At 40.1% G+C, this 21236-nt stretch overlaps 1 protein-coding gene and 1 long non-coding RNA gene across 2 annotated transcripts; both read left to right on the top strand.

Annotated features, from left to right (window-relative positions):
• Positions 1-3617: 3617 nt before the first annotated feature.
• On the top strand, positions 3618-5383 carry LOC122990080. Its single transcript, XR_006405259.1, has 3 exons — positions 3618-3742; positions 4136-4665; positions 5342-5383. It is a non-coding gene; the product is annotated as an uncharacterized LOC122990080 (long non-coding RNA).
• Positions 5384-7897: 2514 nt separating this feature from the next.
• LOC122990133 (NLR family CARD domain-containing protein 3-like) lies at positions 7898-19348 on the top strand. Its single transcript, XM_044363252.1, has 8 exons — positions 7898-7920; positions 8307-8385; positions 8547-8775; positions 8938-10735; positions 10850-11023; positions 11970-12143; positions 18628-18674; positions 18825-19348. The coding sequence occupies exons 1-8, from the start codon at positions 7898-7900 to the stop codon at positions 19346-19348; spliced, it is 3048 nt and encodes a 1015-aa protein (XP_044219187.1).
• Positions 19349-21236: the final 1888 nt, after the last annotated feature.

Raw genomic sequence — 21236 nt, 5'->3', positions numbered from 1 at the left:
AACATGACATCACAGCATCATATATAATATATGACATCATCATATATAATATATGACATCATCATATATAAAGCCTCCAGGAATCATTAACACTGTAAAGCAAACAGAGTATCAGGCGTCATGTGACTGTTTGATTGGATGTTGAGTCGTCTCGCTGGATTAATGACATCACAACATCACGCCAGAATCCATCTTGTCAGGCTTCAGGTTTTGTGTTTGTGTCTCCGGTGCTTCGGACCAATCAGAGTCGTGAATCCAGCTAATAATCGATGTTATTGACAGATGTTTCTCTGTGTCTCTCAGTCAGAAACAGCGTCGTCCATCTGGACTCTCAGGAGAATAAACTCATGTTTCCGTGCTCCTTCTCGCCGCTGAAGTAACTTCCTGCCCTGTGTCGTCTCCATGGCAACAGAGAAACACGAGCCTTTAACATGTAAAACTCATCCTCGGTTTGTCCTCTGCGGGCTTCCGTACGAGCATTAACACAACACGTCGAGGATCGTTCAGTTTTATAAACTTTACTGATGTAAATGAACTTTTAACATCATAAAATCATCAATAAATCAGATGAGTTGTTTTGTTTCAATGTCTGCAGATTCTGTTTGTTTACACCGAAGAGACAAAATGTTCCTTTAAAGCTGAAACTGGTTTATTTCTGCTGCATGTAACAAAATAATGAATAATTATATTATAATAAATGTGATACATGTGGACCATCAACTGTCTTCTGTGTTTGAATATTAAAGAGCTGCAGGATCATAATTATAATATTAAACATTTCATTTTATTTCATGATTCTCTCAGTGTTACAGTAAAAGTACATAAATATTAAGTTCAGTCTGTTGAGTTTTGAGTCTGAATTAAAACAAGTTTCCAACAAACATTGAAGAACGAAACAAGAAACAATTAAAGTTCAAGTTTGTAACAAAGTGACGTCATTAATTTTTCATTACAGGTTGTTTCTGATTGGTTCAACACTGAGTCACATGATGAACTTTACCAACACACATTTTACACACAAACACAACAACTTGTGTGTCAATCAGACACACTGAGATAAAAACACATATATTCATGTGAGAGTGTTGAAGGTTTTACAGCATTTATAAATGAATTTAAATTATGTGTGAAAACAAGACGACATGTTAACATGTTAGTTTGTTTTATATTGAAGTTATTTGTGTTCATTCTCTCTACACTTATTATTAATCTGATTGTACGGTGGCTGTTTTAGGACATTTCACACTCAGTTTATCAGGTTCAGATTAGATGAACTTTCACTGGACTAAAGTGGACGTTTCCTTCTTTTCTTTTCTTTATTAAACTCGAGTTCAGACTCAACTCCTTAAAGAATATCAGCTGATGTTAAAAGTCACACTGCAGATTGTATTTTCATAAAATGGAAACAGTCTGAATATAATAAAAGTTTATTACAATATTCTGTAAAACATCTGAAACATGAAGCCAACACAGAAGAGCCATTTATCACTAAAACTGACATCATGCAGATGTTTGTGCTGTATGTGGAGAGTTGTAGTTACTGACAGTGACCACTGGAGGGCAGTAAATACTCTGATTATCTCTCTATGAGTCCAGATCAGTGAGTTTAGAAAGATCAATATCACTATTGATGGCAGTATTTATAACAGGTGAATAATGTCTGTGTTCACATATATAGTGTCATTATCAGACTGGTGAACATTAGTGCTGATGTAATGCAGTAAATGTGTCATAAAGTCATTTCTAGATCAGAGCAGTAAAAGAGAAAATGAGATGAGTTACAATAACACTTGATCCTGAACGCAGCTCAGACTGAGACTAGTTCAACCAGTCAGACTGCATACTGAGGTAGTGCAGAGATGAAGGTGTGGCACAAACAAAAACACACAAACACAAACACGAAGCAGCATCACTTCACCTGAGGAAAGTTGAACTTGAACTGAAGCTCGTTTCCTGCTCAGACCTGCTCAGAGAGCTGCACACTGATGAAGTTCATGAGAAAAAGTTCAGTAAGTGGAGCTCTGGTTGATTTCTCTTGGTCTTTGAGTCTCTTCATAGACAGTGTGTGATTGTTGGAGGAGTTTGTCAGCTTGGGAAACTTTCTGGTTGTTGTCGGGTAAAGATGGCGTCTGTGTGAGTCGTACTCATGCAGAAAAATCCTCCTGTGAGGTTAAATTATTGAACATTATATTAATGGGTTATTATTACTGATACATTGATGAGTAAGGAGCATTTTACTGTTGTAGTTGGTGGAGGTGGAGATGATTTTATTTATTGTTTGATAATTAATAACAAATATTCTATAACATAATGACATGTTTGTATGTAAATATTAAAATGTTCAATTTGCAAAGTAACTACTAACTACAGCTGTTAAATAAATGTAGTGCAGTGAAAAGTTAAATATTTCCCTCAGAAATGTAGTGAAGTATAAAAAGGTATAAAATGGGAAAACTCAAGTGAAGTACAAATACCTTAAACTTGTACTGAAGTGCAGTACTTGAGTAAATGTACTTCCCCCCACTGAGGAGGGCAGGGCTCAGCTGACTGTCTGTAAAAATGAGGAAACACATTCAGTGATGAGATGAGATACTGTCAGTATCATATCACTGCTGCACAGTCTGTTTTCCACTGAAAACACAGTCTATCTATACATATAAATGAGTAGATCAATAGTTTCCCTCTCCAGTAAATCCACTATTTTCCTCCCTGAATCCATGAAAATATTCTGATACACAAATCATCTATGTAGGCTGTAATTCCTGCTTTTAGTTATTAAAAAAGCTCCTTTTAGTTTTTGTGAAATATTTAAGAGTATTATTGATGTGTTTTCTTGTCTATTGGACTAATTAGACTTTATAAATAACAGATTTTTCATGTCTTCTGCCCCGTTTCAAACAAGACAACGAAGGATGCAAATTCCTACTGCAGGAGAAATTTGGGATAAAAATACGTAAAAAATGTTTCTTATGAGCTTCTATAGTTTAATAATAAATGATGTCAGCTGATGGAAAGAGGTTTAAAATGACTGTAACATACCTGTCACCCATGCGTAATGGTTCAAGCCAGGACGCTGCGCTTCCTGTCATCCTCAGAGCCAATCTAACTATTCAAACTGAAGTTGAACCTTGTAAGTTGAGTTGAATACAGCTCGGTGTGTCCGTGTGTGCGCTCTGGTTACCATTTGCCTTTCAGGACTTTGGATTTAGGCTGATAATGTTTGTTGTCCATCATGGCAGCCTGTGTGCCCATCTGTACAAACTGATCTTCATAATATTAAATGATCAGTCAGAGTCTGATGTTACTGTAAATGATTCTATAAATCTTTATCCTTCTGACATTTAAAATGAAAGCCAGGTGTTTGGGTCATTGGTTCAGTTGTGCACATTCAGCAGCGCTATCATCACAGACAGCGCTCCACATCACACTGTCAAAATATTTAAGCTTCTTATACAAATATTTGATGTTTCCAGCTTCTCAAATGTGAGAATTTGCTGCTTTTCTTGGTCTTACATGATAGTAAACTGAATATTTTGGGTTTTAATACGAGACATTTGATGACGTCAGCTGGTGTCCGAGGATACTGTGACGGACATTTGTTTTCTGATGATTTATTGATCAAACGATTCATCCAGAAAATGATCAACAGATTAATCAATAATGGGAATAATGGTTAGTTGCAGCTTTAGAGTGAATTCTGTGAACTAAGGAGGTGATGGCTGCAAACAGCAGCAGCACTAATGTAACGTGAGGGTTCGATAGGTGGTAATTTGACACTCTTCATAAGAGAAAATAGCAGGATGGAGACAGGTGACTTTTTAAGCAGCACTTTACTCTAGCTCCCGGCATCAGAGACATAACAACAACACTTCCTCGTCTTTTTGGCACATGTGACTAAACCAACCAATCATAGGCTAGACTGAGGCAGATCCAACTGTAATGAGGTAAAACCACAGAAGCAGATTCAATACTGTTTCAACCTTCACAGGATGCTGATGAAAATATTTGAACCTGTAAATATGTAAATAATACAGCATCGATATATAAATAATTAACTGTGTAAACATTGTAAATACATATTTTGTGAATTAACTTGAATGTATAAATTAACTTCACCTTTAAACCTTACACTAAGAAGGCTGATCTGTTGATCAGATATTGATCCTATTGACGCTGGTATCAATACTCAGAACAAGTATCAGTAGTATTGATAGTTTGGGGATTGATCTGCCGCCTTACTGGCTGCAGCTTTCTGATTCTTCCTGTTGACTGACCAATGACAACAAGCAGCATCTTCTCTGTCCAGCAACAAACCACTATTGATCCATGTATTGATTAGTTTGAAGTGTGAAGCCCATCAGTAGTTCCCAGAGTTCATAGTCATGTTTTCTACCTGCTTGTTAAGTCACAGCAACAGTCCAAAAACCCAAAGAGATTCAGCTGATATGAACCAGAGAGACGCAGCCAATCAGAGGAGAAGCAGCTGATATTTAGGATGTTTCCAGCAGAAATGATGTAAAGGATGAATGAGTGATGATCAATGTTCAGTTGCTGATCAATGATTGGACTGATGTTTTCAGCTGTTCTCTCTGTGTTTCCTCTACAGATGAAGGTAGAAAGTCTCTGTGAGCTGATGTGGATGTGAATTCAGCAGCATCTGTCCAGGTCACATGATTGATTTTGGATTATTGGACGAGCTGCCGCTGCATGCTCTGACTGGATATAGTAGACTGTGAAAAAGAGGAACATTTCAAATGTTGAAGAGCTTTTCAAAGTCTGTCAAATAGAAGTGAAAAGTGATCTGATCCCCAATGAAAGCCAAAGAAAAAGCAACATGAAGTGTTTCCCTCTAGTCTTCAAACCATCCAAAAGCTTCCTGCAAAAACATTTTCATTCTCTTCTCCTAAACTTCTGTAATATATAAACCTTTATATTTTATTTTCACTTGGTTTCTGTATCATATTTAAACTGTGAAGAAAGTCAGACTGTCTGTTCAGGACTCGTACGACAGCTCTGAACTCGTCAGTTTCATCCGTACCTCAGAGAGAAGTCTCAGAAAATTGGTGAAGCCACAAATTCTCTTAAATCACTCGTACCTGTCACTTAAGAAGAAATCTGTTGGTTCGTGTGCTTCTTGCATGAGGCCCATTGTGAGCATTGTGAAAGTGATTTGTTAGATATGACACTGCAGCTCAAAGTGCCAACAACATGGAAACTGTCAGATGAGTGTATTTAGTATTGAAGTGGATGAGCTGCTTTCCTCCAGTCAGAGCTCTGTGTGTGTTTGTCACGTGACTGAGAGGAATGAGGAGAAATAATGTGTTGTTGTGTTTGTGTGAAGGTGTTTCTCTGCTATGGATCAGTGTGAGGACAGAGAGGAGGGAGTCCCTCCCTCTAAAAGCTCTCTGTGTGGGGAACATGACAGCCAGACCAAAGCTCAGAGGTGAGATGAGGATCTCTAACTGTCCATCACTGTTCTCCACTCACATCACTCCAACATCATTATTCACACTCAGAGCTCTGTGTGTGTTGTGTTGAAGAACAAAGAAGAAGCACAGACCAGACTCTGCTGGACCTGGACCTGGACCTGGACCTGGACCTGGACCTGGACCTGGACCTGGACCCGGCTGTGTGTCCATGAAGAGTGACTGGTCCATGTATGAACCTTTAAATTTTAAATCTGGACAACCTGCTGATGGAAGGTACGAATGTAAATCTGCAAAGACTGAACAGACTTTTCATTTCTATCCAACATGTACATTTATCAGAGCTGTTGTTGTTTCAGGATCCAGCAGCAGAGACCAGACTCTCCTGGACCTGAACCCAGCTGTCTGTCCTTTAAGAGCGACCCGTCAAAGGGACATTTGATTCATTTTAAAGGAGGACGTCCATCTGCTGATCAGATGTAAGCTGTAACTGACAGTAATCGTCAGGTTATGCTGGAAAAGAACTGGTTTGTACGACGTGTTGTCCGACTACGTCAGTGAAAAACCGGCCGTCATAGAGAGGGAGGAGACGTGATAATCATTTAAATATGGAGATAACAGATCACATGTTCAGACAGTCTCTCCTGGAAGACATTCATGGTGTTGCACTTGGTTGTTCATATGAAAAGTCACATGATATGATTTATTTATACATTACAGACATAAAAAACATATGTTACCTCTCCAGTCTCAGGCCCCAAACCGTAGTTGCGCGGCCACTGGTATGACGCTAGCTCACTTAGCTTAGTCTGGCTCATAGCTGGTAACAAGCTTTACAAAGAGTCCGGACCAACTCTGCGGTGGAGAACGGGGCACTTTATGCCAGCGTTGCAGCAGACTTAATACATAGCTTCTCTGTGATGCATTTGACTCTTGCCTCACTATTTCCCTCTATCAGCGTATACTGTGGCTGCAGCTAAACACACACATTACCCACAAAGCCACATCCTTAAAGAAGCAGACTTGGCTTGCAACACATGTTAAAGTGAAAACATTTATTTCCAACATGGTCCCAAAATGTTAAAAGACAAAACAAAAGACGAACAACATAAAACTAAATCACCACAAATTAAATAAAACAATAAACTCTCACATCAAAACACAAAGTACAACAAAGACGATTTGATGGCTGAAGTAAAAATGGAATTGCAGATTTCATTATAAACCTGTGACCATGTTCCATAAATAAGTCCTGACCTGACTTCTATAAGTTCCTCTCATTTTTAACAGCTGGATGTGTAACAGGAGGCTGTTCCACAACACGGCAGCAGCTTAAAAAAAGGAACTTCTGGCTACATTATTCACTGGAGGGACTTTATATGAACACACACTGGCCCTGGTGTTATAGCCATGCTGAGTATGTTCCATTGTTATCTGTGAAGTATTGAGGAGCAAACCCATTGATAATGTTGAACAATGATGCAGCTTCTGTTGTTCTACTCTGAGCTGTACTGGCAGCAGTCCTACACTTCTGAATTCATCACCAACATGAGTTAAACAGGATACATTTAATAAATACTGAATAATATTATTTTGCATCACCTGCAATTTGTTCCTAAATTTAAATGTCAAACCACTGAACCAATCAGAACAGGCAGAATCAAACTGATGCTGTACCAATGAGGACATGAGAAGTTTCTCAACAGAAAAGTTAAAAAGAGCCTTAGTCTGTGAAACAGGAACTGAAGTTTGCTGCCACTCTTCGATAATATTTTATCAACAACAGATTCACAGGACAGTGACTGGCCCAATATTATTCCTAAGTATTAGACATAATATAATAAAATTTCAATTCCTTTACAAAAGATTTTCAATGTATTTGTTCTTGACGTCTTTGTTCCAAACAGGATTGACTCGGTTTTACCCAAATGTATTGAAAGCTTGTTATCTATGAGCCACTCTCTCACACTTTCTGATTCATTACTAAGAGTTCTGAATTTCACTGACATCATTCCCAGATAGCAGTAATGCAGAATCATCAGCATACAGCAGCAGCTTGCATGTCACAGCAGCTGTCATATCATTTATATACATAAGAAATAAAAGAGGCTAAAATAGAACCGTGCAGCACCACACATGTAATATCCTGAGGTTCTGATAGATCCACTTCAACATCACAGACTTGAGTTCTTCCTGTAATGTAAGAAATAAACCATTTTACAGCAGTATGTCCAAACACCATGCACTGTAACTTTGACAACAGTACAGAATGTTTCACTGTGTCAAAAGCTTTCTGCAAGTCAGCATAATTTCTTCCATCAAGGTTTTGACTAATAAAATCAAACAAATGAATAAGACAGGTGTCAGTAGAGTCTGCTGCTGTAAAGCCAGACTGAAGCTCATACAACAAACTGTGTCTGACTAAATACTCCTCAACTTGCTCAAACACAAGATGTTCAAAAACCTCAGACATGACACCTGCCTACTTTCTCACGTACACAAACCCAAATGTCATTTTCATACTGGGAACTGCCCAGTTCAACCAGTCTGATACAAGCAGACACTGAGCAGCTCCACTGGAGCAGCTGGAGGTTGTAGCTGCCTTGCTCCACGGCACTTCAGCAGTGTACAGTGAGGGAGGGAGAGCTGTATGGAGGGTTGTTCAGAGCTGTTGGGACTAAACCAAACTGACCGATGAGCTGAAAGCTACAAACAGACTGAGCTGTTGATTCTCAGTGGGATCAGCAGGACTAGTAAAGCTTTACCACTACAGGGAGTCATCTGATTCACATCCAAATATCACTTGATGGACCTTTAGCTTGTGTTTGTCTCTGTGTGGACAGACATAATGTGAGCTCATTCTTCATGATTCCTCCACAGAGTGGACCAGGAGAGCTCAGAGGTTCCCAGTGATCAGTCTGCCCAGCAGCATCAAACACACCTGGACTCCATATTTTTGGTCTGTACATGTACAACAACTACTTTTACATCTGTTCTGTTCACAATCATCTCCATGCTGCACTTTGTACACCAGTGGATTGTCAGTCTGTCCAACATGGATCTGATGTTTAGTTCACGATGTTAGTTTGATTGTGTCATTCATATAGTATTCTGTTCCAGCTGCTGGAGGAGAACATCGTCACTTTGGTGAAGAATGAGCTGAAGAAGATGCAGAGGGTTCTGAGTCCAGATTACCCAGAATGCCTAGAGAGTCAGAGAGAGGACGAGGAGGTGTTGGATGGTGAGGAGGAAGAGCAGAGGAGGAGCACCAGAGAGGCATTTCTGAAGATCACACTGCACTTCCTGAGGAGAATGAAGCAGAAGGAGCTGGCTGACTGTCTGCAGAGCAGTAAGAGGATTTCTATAAAGATTTAACATTCTGGATAAATGAGGCATTTACTGATGTCTCAAGAGATGGAGGAAATGTGGTTGATGTTGAATTAAATGTTGAAATATTTTACTACTACTTTATACTTCATATACTGATCCTGTTTTGTGTGTGTTCATTCAGGGACTCCTGCTGGCAGGTGTCAATGTAAACTCAAGTCTAACCTGAAGAAGAAGTTCCAGTGTGTGTTTGAGGGGATTGCTAAAGCAGGAAACCCAACCCTTCTGAATCAGATCTACACAGAGCTCTACATCACAGAGGGAGGGACTGCAGAGGTCAATGATGAACATGAGGTCAGACAGATTGAAACCGCATCCAGGAAACCAGACAGATTGGAAACAACAATCAGACAAGAAGACATCTTTAAAGCCTTACCTGGAAGAGATGAACCGATCAGAACAGTGATGACAAAGGGAGTGGCTGGCATTGGGAAAACAGTCTTAACACAGAAGTTCACTCTTGACTGGGCTGAAGACAAAGCCAACCAGGACATACACTTCACATTTCCATTCACTTTCAGAAAGCTGAATGTGCTGAAAGAGAAAAAGTACAGCTTGGTGGAACTTGTTCATCACTTCTTTACTGAAACCAAAGAAGCAGGAATCTGCAGGTTTGAGGAGTTCCAGGTTGTGTTCATCCTTGACGGTCTGGATGAGTGTCGACTTCCTCTGGACTTCCACAACAATGAGATCCTGACTGATGTTACAGAGTCCACCTCAGTGGATGTGCTGCTGACAAACCTCATCAGGGGGAAACTGCTTCCCTCTGCTCGCCTCTGGATAACCACACGACCTGCAGCAGCCAATCAGATCCCTCCTGAGTGTGTCGGCATGGTGACAGAGGTCAGAGGGTTCACTGACCCACAAAAGGAGGAGTACTTCAGGAAGAGATTCAGAGATGAGAAGCAGGCCAGCACAATCATCTCCCACATCAAGACATCACGAAGCCTCCACATCATGTGCCACATGCCAGTCTTCTGCTGGATCACTTCTACAGTTCTGGAGGATGTGTTGAAAAGCAGAAGGAGAGGAGAGCTGCCCAAGTCCCTGACTGAGATGTACATCCATTTCCTGGTGGTTCAGTCCAAACTGAAGAAGGTCAAGTATGATGGAGGAGCTGAGACAGATCCACACTGGAGTCCAGAGAGCAGGAAGATGATTGAGTCTCTGGGAAAACTGGCTTTTGAGCAGCTACAGAAAGGCAACCTGATCTTCTATGAATCAGACCTGATAGAGTGTGGCATCAATATCAGAGCAGCCTCAGTGTACTCAGGAGTGTTCACACAAGTCTTTAAAGAAGAGAGAGAGCTGTACCAGGACAAGGTGTTCTGCTTCATCCATCTGAGTGTTCAGGAGTTTCTGGCTGCTCTTCATGTCCATCTGACATTCTTCAACTTTGGAGTCAATCTGCTGGCAGAAGACAGAGCAACATCTTGGTGGTCTGAAGTGTTCAGAGGCAAATCAACGTGTTTCTACCAGAGTGCTGTGGACAAGGCCTTACAGAGTCCAAATGGACACCTGGACTTGTTCCTCCGCTTTCTCCTGGGTCTTTCACTTCAGAAAAATCAGAAACTCCTCCGAGGTCTGCTGACACACACAGGAAGTAGCTCACAGACCAATCAGGAAACAGTCAAGTACATCAAGAAGAAGATCAGTGAGAACCTGTCTGCAGAGAGAAGCATCAATCTGTTCCACTGTCTGAATGAACTGAATGATCATTCTCTAGTGGAGGAGATCCAACAGTACCTGAGTTCAGGAGGTCTCTCTACAGGTAAACTGTCTCCCGCTCAGTGTTCAGCTCTGGCCTTCATCCTTCTGTCATCAGAAAAAGATCTGGACATGTTTGACCTGAAGATATACTCTGCTTCAGAAGAGGCTCTTCTGAGGCTGCTGCCAGTTGTCAAAGCCTCCACCAAAGCTCTGTAAGTACACAGACAGTTGGATTTATTGATAAGATTTTTAAACAGATCTTTTAGAGAGGATGGAAAAATCATGATGATGATGATTTATTAAGTATTTTTCATTTGTCTCTTCAGACTGAGTGGCTGTAACCTTTCAGAGAAAAGCTGTGCAGCGCTGTCCTCAGTTCTCAGCTCCCAGTCCTCTAATCTGAGAGAGCTTGACTTGAGTAACAACAACCTGCAGGATTCCGGGCTGAAACTGCTGTCTGCTGGACTGAAAAGTCCAAACTGTACATTGGAAACTCTCAGGTCAGGATTCATCAACCCGCTCAACTGATTACCATTTAAACTGTGATTTATATGAGTTGATGAACACCTGGACATTTATACTCAAATTATTTTCAGAGCAGTTGTGTGTTTAGACTCCGTGAATAACTTTCTATTAACATATTTTCATTAGTTTTGTTTTTTCTCTGCTGATGGATTCTGAAATATCAGAGAGGAGTTTTAAGATTCAAAAACTAAATGAAGAACTGTGTATCTGGCCCAAAGAAAACACATATAGTCAGTGAACAGTTCTTGTCAACACTTGTAGTTTCTTTTAATTTCAGAGCAGTATCTGTGCTGGGATGATAGTGATTTTTACTCACCATGGTGATATGATAGTGCACCCCAGCAATTCTGTGGTTAACCACCATTTAATTCTTCTTTTCTTTTGAACAAGCTTCTAACTCTGGATGATTACTGAATCTGAATGAAGGAGTCAGAAATATTTACTATTAGTTTTCACTTCTATTTCCACAATATTCAGTCCTTATATGCCACATTAGTTGGGAATCCTGACCTGTATTCGACTGTGAGCATCTGAGAAGGAGTCCTTTACTTCTGTGATTTGTTGGAGGTTTAATGTTCATAAAAACTGTAGTCAAGAGTCTGTCACCTGCAACACTTCATCTAAACAGCTCACTGTGGCTGCTTCTTCTTTTACTATTCTTTTATTTAGGCCTATTGTTATGCAGTGAAGAGTTAGAAGTGGCTAACATGTTTACTAAGGTTACAGGAAGCTGGGACTGCATCACAATAAAAGCGTTACAATGGTTATCGATTTGAATTGAGAAGTAGGGATTGGAAGTATTGAATTTCACTTTGAAGATTACAGAAACACATTGGCGATGACAGTAATAAACACACTACCTTCCAGTCCTGCAGTGATCTCAGATCATGTGATGTGTGTTGTTGTTTTGTGTGTCTGCAGTCTGTCAGGATGTCTGATCACAGAGGAAGGCTGTGCTTCTCTGGCCTCAGCTCTGAGCTCCAACCCCTCCCATCTGAGAGAGCTAGATCTGAGCTCCAATCATCCAGGAGTCTCAGGAGAGAAGCTGCTGTCTGCTGGACTGGAGAATCCACACTGGAGACTGGACACTCTCAGGTATGGACAGTTGGGTGGACACTCTCAGAAGTGAACAGACAGGTGGACACTCTCAGGTACAGATGTCACTTATTTCAATTGATGTACCACAGTAATGCTGTGGCTGCAGTGAAGGGGTGAAAATGAAATAATTTATCCAGGAGTAGCTGCAGTGCGCACCAACAACCACCAGGTGGCACATGTGAGCAGTCCAGATGCAGTATCTGTCTGTCTCTATGTTAACCTGACGTGCCAGATGGTTTGTTACACAGAACAATCTGAAAAATCGTCCTTGGAAACTGTTTGGAAAAGGGCAGGCACAAAATACTTGGCAGGTGATTGGATGAACCATCCACCTATCACTGTCTTTCACTGTCTGTTGCTGTCTTACCTTTCGAGGCAACTTGATTTGCAATGTTGATAACTTGAAGCTTGACAAGATGGATTCTTGCATGATTTTGTGATGTTGTGATCTTGCAAATCCAGCAGCCTCGCAAGGCAATCTTTCTCTGTAGGGTAGTCCATACAAAATAGCGACCATGCAGAGAAATGCTGTGAACCAGTTTGGGAATGAGTCACTGTACTCTGTTATATTTTCTGTACAGTACACTAACATGTTACACAGTCTACACATGTCACATAATTGATATTTGTGTTATGATATTTAAACCAACCATCCATCAACACAGTTTAGACCTCAATATATGAAACATGGAAATTTGCCTCCACAATATTTGTAATGCACTGGACATCAGATTGCCTCAGAAGCTGAAAGAAAGCTGATTTGTTCTCCTTGATATTTCGTTAAACTGGCTCTGAAACACTCCGGATGTGTATCATTCACATTAACCTGCTGCGTCTCATTTGTTTATATGTTCAACAGTTCTGTATACCAACAGTTATAAGTAGCTGTGAGCACCATGGATATATTATAAGATCAGTAAAGTTATTTTTACAGTGAGTGGAGCAGTTTCTGCAGCTGTCTCCAGTGTTTATAACGATAAATGCAACTTTGAATTCAATGTGATGTTCACCACCCGCATAGCCACTGGTATACCTGGATGTGCCATCTAAATCTCAAGCTGGCACACTCGGCATAATCATAGCAGCCTGTCATGGCCTGTCAGACAGGCTGTGAGGCTCAAGTGATCACTGTGATGTGACTCAGCTGACGCATTGTAACGTTAACGCTACGCTACAACAATGGCTACACAAAATTTTTAATGTTTTTTACTTTCTTTTTGCATTTCGTAACTTCCTAAGTATTATTCCAAAAAGAGCTATTACTGCTTACACTGATGCTAAAGAAAACGTCTATAGTGGAACTGTGGAACCGAACAAAAGTTTACTTTTGGGACACAGGAAAGTTTCTGAGCCCTACCACAGACTCAGCTGCTAGTCCAACCTAGCCTAGCATACAAAGCTTCTCTGATCAGCAAAAGACAATGTAAAAGTTATGTCTCCAAACCCAACAAAGTCAGTAAACTACATGGAGTGTAAGTGACTGACTGAGAGGATAACGCATCTTGAAAAGAAGATTGCAATGCTGCATCAAATATATCATATCAATATATCAAATATGTGAGAGCGAGCAATTCATTGACTCTGTAGCAGCTACTGTACAAGGTACAGAGCTACCAAATGTTAACAGACTATATACGCGGGATTGCATCGTATGTGGAGAATCCAGTCGTGGATTTAGCTGACACGCTCACCTGGATATGTTATAACTACACTGATTAGCTATGGAGGCTTCCAGATCGGCCTTCTGACACCGCATGGGCACCAGACTGAAAGCATAAACTCCAGCCAGGATTTGGTCAGCCGCTGCAGAGGCAAATCAAGCAAGACATTAAATAAGAGAGCACCACAATCCCTCTACCACCTGAACTCTCATTGCATAACAGGTATGATCCTCTGACTAATACTAATGATGTTGAACTCAGGGAAGCTAATCACATCACCAGCGTTGAGGCTAACCGAAAACCAAAAAATAGCCCCAAAGCCACTGCTAGGAGAAATATAGCTACATTGAACACAGGGAAGCTGATATGCAAAACCTGAGAAATAGCCCAAAAACCACAGCTAGGCCAAGGACCAGAAGAAGAGATGCTGCTCCAGACACTATTCTGATTGGGGACTCTATAACCAAGCATGTAAAAATGGCAAGGACTGAAAATCAAACTGTGGATAACAAATCTGTTAGGGAGCAAACAGAGATGTTGCCAACTATCCTCTCTACACATCCAACTGATATGATATATTATACACACTGGATCCTTCGACATTCTGCGAAGGAAAACTGGCTCTGAAATCCTGAAAAAAGACTTTTCCCTGCTACTGGAAAAGCTGAGCGACTGTCAACTGCAACATTTGTACATTTCTGGAGTGATACCAAGTTTTGGGAAAGGAATTGAAACTTTCAATAGACTCCTTGGCCTGAATATATGGCTGATATTGGCATGCCTCATCCATGGGATAATGTTTGTTGACAATTTCAATATCTTTGGGAACTGTAAAGACCACTTTAAACCTGATGGGGTTCATCTGAACATCACTGGATCCAGACTCCTTGGCACCAATCTACGTCATGCCCTTGGGACACTAAACACAAACAAAAATGTGGGGATAAGTGCAAAGGACAGTGCACACAGACAGACAGCCTGTACCCAAGTATTTGAACTACCTATTTCTGATCATCACTGTGTTCTTTGATGCCAACGTAATCTTAACAAAGACTAAAAGGGAATTTTTGGTTCAAAAGAGATTCCTAGATGACGAGGCTGAAACAATATTTACTAATATTACGAGATCAGTTGAGCCATACAGCTGTGACTGCCCTTTAAATGACATGGTTGAAAATTTCAATAATGCATTGTCAACTGCTTTAAATACTGTTGCTTCACTAAAAGATAAAAGCGGTGGACTGACAGAATCTCTCCATAGTTAAACAATAACAGTGTTAATGAGATCAAGAGAAGTTCTTTGTATATAGTTCATTGTAATATACAAAGAAGTCATGACTGTCTATAACAAAGCAATACATCTGGCAAGAAAGGATTATTTTCCAAGATTATTAGAGAATACTGTAGAATATTATTCTCCACTATTGATCAGGTACTCAGCGCTGCCCCCCAGCAGTTCTTTGCATCAAAATGGGACAACTTCCATTGTAATTTTATAACAAAATAACATCAATTAGAGCCAGTATTGCTGCTGATGTAAACACAGATGATCTCAGCGAATCCTGTAAAAATGATGTAACCATGGGAAAATTGACAAGACTGTCACTGAGTGTAACTCCTCCACCTCATGTATTGACCCTGTACCTACAGCTGTGCCTACCTACAGCTTGATTAAAGATGCAAGGGCTTCTTATTTTTCCAACCTTATCTCCACCAGTAAGCGTAACCCAAAAGTCCTGTTTGATACAATTAACAACATTGTCACTCCAGCACCTTCGGATGTGCCTGTCTGGTAAAATAAGGACTGCAGCAACTTTCTTTCCTTCTTTGTTGATAAAATTAGAGATGTCAGAGTTAGCGTTATCCCCTCATCTCTTCCCCTCTCTACTCATGCCTTTGTGGGTGTCTCAGGGAGCGCCCTGGACTGGTTCTCCTCCTACCTCGCAGACAGGAGTTTTTCTGTGTCTCTTGGTCCTTACTCATCCGAAACTGCTGCTCTTTCCTGTGGTGTGCCGCAAGGCTCCGTTCTGGGTCCTGTTCTCTTTGCCTTATACATGCTCCCCCTAGGTCAGGTTATCAGCAAATTTAGTGATGTTTCCTATCATTGTTATGCCAATGATATTCAGCTCTATGTATCTTTTAAGCCTGATAACCCGCATAAACTGTCTGTGCTGCACAACTGTCTGACTGCTATTAAGAAATGGATGTCAAACGACTTCCTACAGCTTACTACTGACAAGACAGAGGTTCTCATTGTTGCTTTTGACAGTATAGCTCCCAAGGTAGCTAAGAGTATTGGGTCCCTTTCATCAGCTGTTAGGTCAAACTTAAGAAATCTTGGTGCCATATTTGACCAGGCTATGCATTTTGATCATAAATCATTGACCCATATATGTTTTTTCCATCTACGAAATATCGCTAAACTCAAGTCCATCGTCTCACAACCGGAACTATAAATGATCATCCATGCGTTCATATAATCCCGTTTGGACTATTGTAATTCGATTTTCACTTGTCTCAGCAAAGCATCTGTGAACCGGCTACAAATGGTCCAAAATGCGGCGGCAAGACTGCTAACCAGGTCCAGCAGGAAGACTCACATCTCTCCTATTTTATGATCTTTGCACCATTTTTTGATAATCCTGATAGTGAATTCATTATTTAATAACCCAGAATATGATCAGAGTGTCTTCTGAACACTGGAAAATATGTATTTGGCTAAATGTTTCAGTGAAAATGGAAATGATGTAACTCATATCACACCCGACGCTCAGGAATTTTCAGCCTCACATGTGACTGAATGTTAATGACAATAAATGATGTAAAATATAAATGTGTTTAACTGTTATTATGGATCAAATTAAAGTCAGGAAGAGTCTGTCTGTCAGCAAGAAACACTTTAATGGAGGAAATAACATCATGAAAAAACATCTTTCAAATAAATGAAGAAAGTTGTTTATGGTTCTTTTCAGACCGACAATCAACAGATTTTCAACTAGATGATGAATCAGAAAACAAATAAAACATAAAACTTGGGAGCAAAACACTTAAATTTAATCTATAATCTGTCTCCACTTCAGTGTGAAACTGCAGTGATGTATCAGATCAGTCTGATCAGCTTGAGACGTACCCGAGGGCTGCGGTCGAAAAGTCCCTCCTATCGTCTTTTCATAAACACTTTTCCTCAACCTCGATGGAAAACGTCATGAGGTCAAAGAAAGATGTGAAGGAGAATTCATGAGGACTTAGGAAAAGACAACCGCGGTGCTGAGAGAGTCTGACTGCACTCACACTGGGCTACGTCATCATGTGACGGCGGATGTTATTGACGTGGGTCTGCTGTGGTGAAACTACAATGTTCTGAAGACAGACGACAAAAAACACATCTTACATACTTCCCCCGGTAGTTCTTACAGTGTTGTTTCATGCAGGTTATATAAACGTGCACAACACAGTGAAAAATATCACTTCATTACTAAGGTCAGAATAGAATTTAAAAAAGGAAAATAGGCTACTGTCACACACTGAAACATTATCACATTGAGAATTATTGCTCACACTCACCCTCCTGAATCCCAATTATAGTATGAAAACAAAAGTTAAATGTATGAAAGATAAACAGAACATGTTACTACTGTACATATCATCCTTCTGAAGTTTCAAACATGATGAATTAAAAACATCATCTGACTAATAATAGTCAGTGACTAATCATATCCCTTTTTCTTGAAAGACAGACTTCTGTGTTATGGTTAATATGCAGATGATGATCTATTATTATCTTGTGCATATAACAGCTTAACAACCACCACACAACTCAGTTAACACCTTGAAATGTCGACTTGTTTGTGCTTTAAAGTTGTTCTGGTTGATCCAGACTGTGGGTCCGTGTTCCATCGTCCAAACATCTGTTCAACTCGTTTGATAACAGGATGAACAAATATACATAAAACATTATTTTGTTGCTGTTTTTCATGTGAAGAAACAGCGTCTGGAGATTTAAATGATAAAGTCACTGCTGTGTCTCGTGCGTAAATGTGCACAGCATCTCTCTTAATGCAGATGATCCCTGCAAGTATTTAATAAACTCAAGCAGAAATCTTTCAACGTTACAGTCGTTTTAGTGCCAAATTCCCTCATTTTGTTCTGATCCTTCTACTGCAGCTCAACAGATAAACACTGTACAGTGACAGAAAAAGTGGAAATCAGCTTAATATCATTGATTATTTAAATCTCCAGACACGCCGACAGGACCAGTTAGGATCTAATATTAATGAATGTTCATTGACAGTGTTTCCTGGTTGAGCTTCAGTGGAAGGATTATTAAATACCTGCAGCGATCAACTAAATGAAAAACAGGAAGCTGCAGTGAACTCACTTCAAACACTTGAGACTGCAGCTGATTGTCAGCTGTAACCATCATGCAGGAATGTTCCACCTGTGTGAGAGGAAATAACTTGTCAGTCGTCCAAAGATTGTTGAGGAAAGACAAACAGAAACAGGCGGTTTATCATTTTCATATTAGTGTGAATCAGTTTAAACAGTCCTGTCATCTGTTCACAATACAAACTGCTGAGTCTGACAAGAAAAAGTCTCATTGTTGTTATGATTTGACTTTGAGCCGCCTGTTTCTGATTGGCTGAATGTAGCTGCTGTTGATAGTCATCATGTGATGTGATGTGATGGACGGTTGTGTTGCCCAGCAACAGCAAAGCAGCTCAGTGTGATGAGGATCAGAGCTGCTTTTTCTAGAGTGATGTCATGTCCATGTTTGCATGCTGAAAGAGAACGTGCTGCTCTGACCCCCCTCCTCCTTTCAGGCTGCAGCCTGCTGGAGTCCGATACTTGACACCAGGTCCAAGGAAGTGTAAGTGTGTTTTTCATTTCATGAAAACAAAGCAAACTTCAAAGTGTGACATCACTCATTCACATCCTACTGAGGATGAAGATGATGTCATCATCAAACAGATGATAGATCAATAACTGCAGCTGTATTGTGTCTCGTTCTCTCTATCAGATTTCTGTCAACTCACACTGGATCCAAACACAGCAAACAGAAGACTCAAACTGTCTGACAACAACAGGAAGGTGACACGTGTGAAGGAGAAGCAGTCATATCCTGATCATCCAGACAGATTTGATGTCTGTCAGCTGCTGTGTAGAAATGATCTGACTGGTCGCTGTTACTGGGAGGTCGAGTGGAGAGGAGACGTTTATATATCAGTGACTTACAGAGGAATCAGAAGGAAAGGACGCAGTGAAGACTGTTGGTTTGGAATGAATGATCAGTCCTGGAGACTGTTCTGCTCTGCTGGTCGTTACTCTGTCCGTCACAATAGGAGAGAAACAATCATCTCCTCCTCCTCTGTCTCTGGCAGAGTAGCAGTGTATGTGGACTGTCCTGCTGGCACTCTGTCCTTCTACAGAGTCTCCTCTGACACACTGATCCACCTCCACACCTTCAACACCACATTCACTCAGCCTCTGTGTGCTGGGTTTGCGTTTGATCCTGGTTCCTCAGTGTCTCTGTGTGGTCTGTAGGAGGAAGAGTCTCCTCCTGTTAGAGAAACTTTCTCACTGCTGACCAGATAGTTCAGTCTGTACAGGATCACACACAGCTGATGGTATTTAGTACCAACATGATCTCTCACTGCTTGTAAATGTAAACATGGTTTCCACATGATTGACAGTTTGTTTGTAAAATGAATCAAATGATAAACTGAGTCCAGTTGTTGTTGTTTTCTGTTGTTAGTGTATTAGAAAGGCTTGAACTGTAATGGGATAATGGGAATGGGATCTTCACAATGTTTAGTTGTAGTTCTTCTAGTAGTTTCATAGTAACTGTGTTACCTGATTCCTTCACTTATTTAGAGATCACATGACAAATGATGGTCAGAACAACAGGCCTCCTATTGGCTGGTTAAATGAACACCTCTAATGGTGAAGGCTGAGGCTCAGCAGCTGGAGTGTGGCTGCTTTTATGCTGCGTTCATATCATATCGGAATTATGCTAATTATGAGATTCTGACTTGTAAATAGAATTCAGGTCAACATTCAAGTGGTAATTATGAAGTGGAAAAGCTGAAAGCTCTGATATTTACTGGATATGCTGGATTATTGTCAATAACAGTATTTTTGAGCCTCATTCCACCAACTTTGTAATCATGCAGCCGTCTTGATTTGTTGTGTGACATGAACGCTGGCAAGTTGTAAACATGGGAATCTTTCCCGCCTCTACCATCCATCCCATATGATGTGAACACAGCATTAGAGATGAGAAGTCCAGGAGCTGTTGTGTGTTTCTGACATACAGGAAGTATTTAGTTTTTCTCTGGAGTGTTTATTTAGTTCCTGTGTAGAGAATAAAGTTCATGATGATCAGTAGCTGATGTTAGTTTTCTCCATTTATTTTTGTGTGTGTGCATGTTAATTCATATCTAATTTCATATAGTAGATTGAAGGTATTTGACAGTTTCAGGACTGTTTAAAGTGTCAGTTTAATGTGTTTAGCTCACATTCAGTCTGACAGCTGTTGTTCATTGACTGTTTCTGAATAAGTTGTGCATCATCAGCACTCAGCTGTCATGTGTGATTAAAGCCAGCAGGTGTCACTGTTTATTCCTTTGGTTCATACTGACAGAGATACGATGATAAATGCTGATGAATATTAGCGCCCTCTGGTGGTCAGAGTGACAAACTACAACACCATCCTGCACTGTTCAGGAGTTTGTGAAATGATGTTCAGAAATCATTCAAAGCCTTTTGGCTCTTTGTACATCCATGAAGATGTTTGTGAATGTGTATTTGTAAATGATGATGATGTCTGAATAAAATGTGTAAATGTCAGTAGATTCAAAGCTAAAAACTATGTGAACCTCAGCACTCAAGTTCCCACACATATAAATTACAGCTGCTCATTTTCTCAGCTGGTCTCAGACCTCTCAGGAGGTTTTATTCACTTCAGTTTGGGACTCTTCATTCATATCATATCTTTCACCACACTGCAATTTTTCCTTCTTTTTATTCAGTTTTGTCTTATTTCTATCTACTATGTTTCTATTTAATTCTTTTAAATTCCTATTTAAATAACTTATAAATGGATTTTGTATTTCTCCACCAGGATTAATTCCTGGCAGTGTGGAGGACATTTAGAAACATTTAATCCTTCATGTTTAATAAAATGTATAAACTATAGTATATAATTGGATAATTACATGAATAAAATCTAAATAATAATACAAATTATTTATGTTGTTGTATTGTGGGTATTTCTAAAATCCTGGCTACAGCCCTGAATATATACACCAAAATAATGTATTACAAACAAACAAGTTGGATGCATGGACAGGTGTTTGCTCCTGAGAGAGACAGTCACAATATATTCAGTTTAAAATGTGTAAAAGAAGAGTAAGATCTGTTGAGAAATGTG

This window comes from Thunnus albacares, chromosome 10 (genome assembly GCF_914725855.1).
Source record: "Thunnus albacares chromosome 10, fThuAlb1.1, whole genome shotgun sequence".
Taxonomy (NCBI): Eukaryota; Metazoa; Chordata; class Actinopteri; order Scombriformes; family Scombridae; genus Thunnus; species Thunnus albacares.
The sequence above is the reverse complement of the archived record's forward strand: the minus strand, read 5'-3'. Positions and strand labels throughout refer to the sequence as shown.